The sequence below is a fragment of the Spinacia oleracea genome, chromosome 1 (assembly GCF_020520425.1).
Source record: "Spinacia oleracea cultivar Varoflay chromosome 1, BTI_SOV_V1, whole genome shotgun sequence".
Taxonomy (NCBI): domain Eukaryota; kingdom Viridiplantae; phylum Streptophyta; class Magnoliopsida; order Caryophyllales; family Amaranthaceae; genus Spinacia; species Spinacia oleracea.
Window position 1 is genome coordinate 102,446,772 of NC_079487.1, and position 6,000 is coordinate 102,452,771.

The window sequence follows — 6,000 nt, forward strand, 5'->3', positions numbered from 1 at the left end:
ATGCACAAAGATAAGTTAATTCCCAAAATACGTTACTTTTTTTGTTAATTCCCACCATACCGTCCACGTCAGCATAGTGAACCGGTCTTTTTTTAAAAAAAATAAGCAGCGCAAAACCGCTATCTGAGATAGCGGTTCATGGGGGTTAACCGCTATCTGAGATAGCGGTTCCTGTTTAATGAACCGCCATCTCAGATGGCGGTTTACCCCTTATCACTTACCTCCATGAAGCAAATTCAAAAAATCAAAAGCACAAAAAAAACCCCGCTTTGTTCTGCGTCTCTCTCTCTGTCTCCGTCGTCCTGCGGTTAACCCGCCGTCGTCCCTGTTTCTCTCTCCACCGGTCGGCTCGCCGTTAGCCGACCTCATTCCTCGCCCTACCTCCGGCCGTCGCGTCGAGCCTCCTCACCCACAACGGATTCTCGAGTCTCTTTCTCACCCTTCTCCATCGTTCCTCCGTTTCGAAATTGTTCCTCAGCCCTTGCCGGCTGTCGGACCTCTTCCTCACCACCACCAGCCGTCGAGCCTCCTCATCAGCCACCAAAGCCGTCGAGCTTCTTTCTCACCCACCACCGGTCGTCGGTGGTTCGAAATCAGGTAAGCCCTAATTATTTTTTTTGAATTAATATATTTGAAGCTAATTATTAATTCAGTAATAATCGTTGCTATGTTTAGGTTTGTTTGATGATGTTATTAGGAAGATCATGCTTATGTTTGATTGATGAGTTTATGATATGATTACCCTGAATTAATTGTAATTTTTTTTTATTGTTAACGTATATCTAACCGCTATTTGAGATAGCGATGTTATGAATTATATTATTTTAAAGTGATTATGCTGTGATTTTTATTTTTTTGAATTGTTTATCGCTTAAAAGTGCTCTTAAAACTCTGATCTTTGATTCGTTTTAAGCTCTTGAGTTTTTCAATTTGGAATTTTAGTCTTCAATTTTTCAAGTTCAATTGAATTGAAATCAGATTATGATGGCCCAAATTAGGGATTCATATTATTAATCATATTGTTTTTTGTTTAGAATATGGAGTTGCCAGACTATCCTATTTATTGTCATTGGGGAGGGGAAATTTTGCAAAGTAGCGGTGATGTTACATATAAAGGAGGAGAGCGAAAATTTGGGTTTGTCAATTGTCAAATGAGTTATGATGAGGTTTTGAGTAAGGTTTATGATCTTATGAGATGTGACTCGAGATATGTGGAGTTGAAGCTACTAATGAGGTATCCAATGATGTCCGGTTCATATGAAGCCATTCCGTTGGATGATGACAATTCTTTAAAAGCAATGTTGATTGCTATGTCTCAAACACAATCAACCACAATGCAATTGTTCATCGAGCAACTTCCAAAGCAACCCGAAACTCAATCCCACTTGGAATCCTTTCATGAAATGGATTCATGGGCGAGTCCATTTCCCTACTTGCCCTTGACAAATCAAAGTGGGTTAACGGGTTCATTCACAAGAATGCTTACGGATGAACAATATGCTAGTGAACACATTTCAGAGCTCACTTCTCCAACTCAAACACCACATGTAGAAGCTACAAATGGTGATCCATCTATGATACTTTTCGATTCTCTAGATCAAATATGTGTTGATTTTTTTGGAGATGAAGCGGTTGGGGTGGATAGTGATGTTGATGAAGATGAAGATACACAAGATGCTAATGACAAAGCTATAAGAGAAAGCGCTCCATCTCAAATTTTCAACAATGTTGCAGAGTTGGATCCGATTTTGCTTGATTCTTGGAGGACTTGGTCCAACAACCACTCTTTTCGATGGTGAAGTTGCTATTGGGCAAGAGTTTGATTCTTTGACGCAATTGAAAGACATAGTCAAAGGTTATTCCATAGCTAAAAATCATTCATTTAAGGTGTTGGAGAGTGAGCCCACAAAATACGTAGTTGAGTGTAAAAGAAAGAGTTCATGCAAATGCTCATGGAGGTTACGTGCAATCAAGGATCCTTGTCTTGCTTCATTCAGAATTGTGAGGTATAATGGCCCCCATGCAAGTAATTGTTTGGGTGACATAAACTCAATCGATCATCCTCTTCTCTCCTCTGATTTTGTATGCAATGAGATAAAAGATCTTATTCGTGCCGATCCTTCTTTGAAAATCCGTGTTATTGTGCAAGCGGTGAAAGTCAAGTTTAAGTATACCATCACTTACAAGAGAGCTTGGTCAGCGAAACAAAAGGCTATTGCAAGCATTTTTGGTGATTGGGAGCAATCTTACGAAGAGTTGCCTAGGTACATGCAAGCATTGAAAGAATCTAATCCAGGAACCGTCGTGGAATGGTGTACCTTGGCTTCTAATGAAGATCCTTCTGTTCACATTTTTTTGAGAGTGTTTTGGGCATTCAAGACTTCCATCGATGGTTTTAAGCACTGTCGACCCCTAATCACCATAGATGGAACTCATTTGTATGGTAAGTACAAGGGCACGTTACTCATAGCCATGGGTACAGATGCGAATTCTCAATTGTTCCCTCTTGCTTTTGCTATTGTTGAAAGTGAAAATGGTGAGAGTTGGAAATGGTTCATGAAATGCATTCGGCATTTAGTTACTCAGAGGGAAGGTTTATGTGTCATTTCTGATAGACATGCAGGGATTTTGCAAACAATGAATGAGGTCAATAGTGGGTGGGAGGAGCCGCGTGCCCACCATCGATTTTGTACTCGTCACCTTGCCTCTAATGTCAACACTCAGTTCAAGAATGCTTATGTGAAGAACCTTTTCGGAAAAGCCGCAGATGCTCGTCAAAGAAAGAAGTTTGATTACTACTTGGGAAGAATTGGTGAATTGAATGTTGAAGCTCATAAGTACTTGATGGATATTTCTTCTCATCGGTGGTCGATCCACCATGATGGTGGTTTTAGATATGGCGTGAAAACCACAAACATGTCCGAAGCTTTTAATGGGGTGATGAAAGGTGCTCGTTGTTTGCCGATAACCGCCCTTGTTCGGATGACGTTTTACCGAGTGAACTCCTACTTTGTTACAAGACGAGGTTGGGGTAAAAGGAGAATTGAAGAAGGCCACGATTTCGTTGAGAAGGCCACAACAACAATTGAAATGAACATGGCAAAATCTGGTGCTCACGAGGTCCAAGCCTTTGATCATGAGATGGGGCTATTTGAGGTTACAACTAGACGAGGAGGCAGAGCTTCAGGTAAAGGTGGTAACGTACACACTGTTAACCTTGTAGCCAAAACTTGCACTTGTGAGAAATTAAAAATCTACAAGTTGCCATGCTCCCATGTGCTTGCGGTTTGTCGTTCTCGCAGCTTATCTTATGCTGCTTTCGTTGATCCTTTCTTTACCACTGTCGAGTATAGGCAAACATACTTGAAGAGTTTTCATCCACTTCCTGATGTTCCCTATTGGCCTCCTTATACTGGGGTGAGAATAGTTGCTGATGCTAGTAAACGGCGTGGTGTGGGACGCCCAAAGTCGTCTCTATACCCTAATGAGATGGATTCGAGTGCTCGACGCAGTGTCAATGTAAAATCATGTAGCATTTGTCGACGTCAAGGGCATAATAAGAAAACTTGTGCAGCTAGGGGTGGTGTTGGATCATCGGGGTAATAAACTCAGTTTATGTTTCTCTTGATGTGTGATTCTAAGTTTAATTTTTGTGCATATATTTCTTTTGACGTGTGATTTTACGATTTCTAATAAACTTCTTTTTCAGGTCTCATGGAGCCGACGGTCCATCCCAGCCCACGTGATACTTCGGTTTTGACGTTGCAGGCGGAGCATAGGAGTGAGGATGTTTGGGGAGGGGGTATGGACAGGCTTTTGACGTGTCGGGAGCACGTGCTTGGTTTAGGAGAGTGGGTGATACATGATCGAGTCTTGGAGTTTGTTAGATTAGCAGGGTTCTATGGTGTACATAGATTGGTTGGTGGTGGATTAGCCTTAGATAGGTCTTTGATCACAGCATTGTTTGAGAGATGGAGACAGGAGACGCACACTTTTCATTTGGCTGTTGGTGAGGCTACTATTACTCTGCAGGATGTCGCTGTTTTGTTGGGGCTCAGAGTTCATGGGGCTCCTGTCACAGGGGATGGTACTGGGGTGTGGTAAGCTTTAGTCGAGGAGTTGTTAGGGATACGACCAGAGCCTGGTGATGATGGAAAACCTGTTTTCCAGGGTTCATCATTGAGGATGACTTGGTTGAGGCGACACTTCAGTCAGGGCCCCCCTGATGACGCTGCTGATATTGTTTATGAGAGGTTTAGCCGAGCATATATTCTTGCACTTATGGGGTCCATTTTGTTTGCTGATAAGAGCGGTGATGCCGTGCAGCTCGTCTACTTGCCATTGATTCGCGACTTGCGTAGAGCTGGGACATACAACTGGGGGAGTGCGACCTTAATTAGCCTTAAATAGCTTCAATCCACCTTAATTAGCCTTAAATAGCTTAAATTCACCTTAAATGGCAAATAATGGCCTAATTCACCTAAAATCGCCTTAAATAGCTTCAATTCACCTAAATTAGCCTAAATCCACCAAATATAGCCTAAATACACCTAAACTAGCTTAAATTCACCTAAAATAGTCTACAATAGCTTGAATTCACCTAAAATATCCTAAAATTGCCTAATTTCACCTAAAATATCCTAAAATGGCCTACATTCACTTAAAATAGCCTTAAATAGTTAATTCACCTAATGTAGCCTAAAAACGTTTAAGTTCACCTAAAATAGCTTAAATTCACCTTAAATGGCAAATAATGGCCTAAAATCGCATAAAATAGCTTCAATTCACCTTAATTAGCCTAAATCCACCAAATATAGCCTAAATACACCTAAACACGCTTAAGTTCACCTAACATAGTCTATAATAGTTTCAATTCACCTAATATAGCCTAAAAACGCTTAAGTTCACCTAAAATAGCTTAAAATCACATAATGTAGTTTAAAAAGGCTTAAATTCACCTAGAATTGTCCAAAATAGCCTAAAATTGCTTAATTTCACCTAAAATTTCCTAAATACTCACTTTTTACTTATTGTAGATGACTTGGCAGCCATATTCAGAGACGGTACTTGGTTTACTACCCGAGATTTGTAGATGTGATAGAGATATATGGCGCTCAGTTGTACCATTGATTTGCTTTGACATTGTTGAGTACCACTACCCAAATCGAGTGATGCGTCAGTTTGGATTGGAACAGTCAGTTCCCGTTGCGTGTGACACGAGTGTTGATCTTCATAATGTGGATCGACGGCATAAAACCAAGAAGTTTGAAGAGATGCATCGCAAATATGTGGAGGAGTGGCGTGATCGTGAGAGTCGGATTGTTCAAGGCACTCCTTTTGCCGGTCATAGTGAGAGGATGAAGGAGTATATGGATTGGTATTGTAGCATCACGAGACTCCTCATTACTCCTGTTACACGATCACCCCCCACCACTCATTATCAGCCGTCTTCCTCTGATATTATTTTGGTAAATTAATCCTTGTTCCATTTTCATGTATAATGTTTATATTCATAACTAATGTTGAATTCTAATTATTGTTTCACATTCTTTTTTGTAGTCACATGCATTGGCTGATCTTGCCTCAAGATGCACTCGAGCTGTGGATTCTGCGTTAGAGTTACCTCCCAGTTTGGCCCTTCCTCTCACTCTTGATACGTTACGCAATTTGAGTTCCTCTTGCATTGAGACCTTATCAAGAGTGGGGCAAGAACATATCCTCCAACAATATGATTTAGCCTCGTCTTAGTGTACACCCGACACCTCCACCTCACATGTTTCTCGAGGGCGTGGTTTTCGACCACCACGTGCACGCCCTCCACCACTTACTCCTCCTCTACGCCCTCCGGCACTTACTTCTCCACGCCCTCCACCACCACCTTCTCCACGCCCTCCACCACCACCTTCTCCACGCCCTCCACCTCTTACTCCTCCTGCATCTCCGCCAGCATCACAAGTTATTTCATCTCCTCCTTTGCAGCTTCTCACTTACCAGCGACAA

The 6,000-nt window shown here is 41.6% G+C and overlaps 3 protein-coding genes across 3 annotated transcripts; all 3 read left to right on the forward strand.

Annotated features, from left to right (window-relative positions):
* The first annotated feature begins 243 nt into the window (after positions 1-243).
* LOC130468122 (serine/threonine-protein phosphatase 7 long form homolog) lies at positions 244-5,781 on the forward strand. The gene is made up of 3 exons (XM_056837882.1): positions 244-597; positions 5,037-5,468; positions 5,560-5,781. Exons 2-3 carry the CDS (start codon positions 5,037-5,039, stop codon positions 5,746-5,748), a joined length of 621 nt encoding a protein of 206 aa, XP_056693860.1. The 5' UTR covers positions 244-597; the 3' UTR covers positions 5,749-5,781.
* LOC110794284 (uncharacterized) lies at positions 1,038-3,603 on the forward strand. Its single transcript, XM_056834383.1, has 2 exons — positions 1,038-1,649; positions 1,735-3,603. The coding sequence occupies exons 1-2, from the start codon at positions 1,038-1,040 to the stop codon at positions 3,601-3,603; spliced, it is 2,481 nt and encodes an 826-aa protein (XP_056690361.1).
* LOC110794285 (protein MAIN-LIKE 2-like) lies at positions 3,715-4,410 on the forward strand. Its single transcript, XM_056834384.1, has 2 exons — positions 3,715-4,100; positions 4,212-4,410. The coding sequence occupies exons 1-2, from the start codon at positions 3,715-3,717 to the stop codon at positions 4,408-4,410; spliced, it is 585 nt and encodes a 194-aa protein (XP_056690362.1).
* Positions 5,782-6,000: the final 219 nt, after the last annotated feature.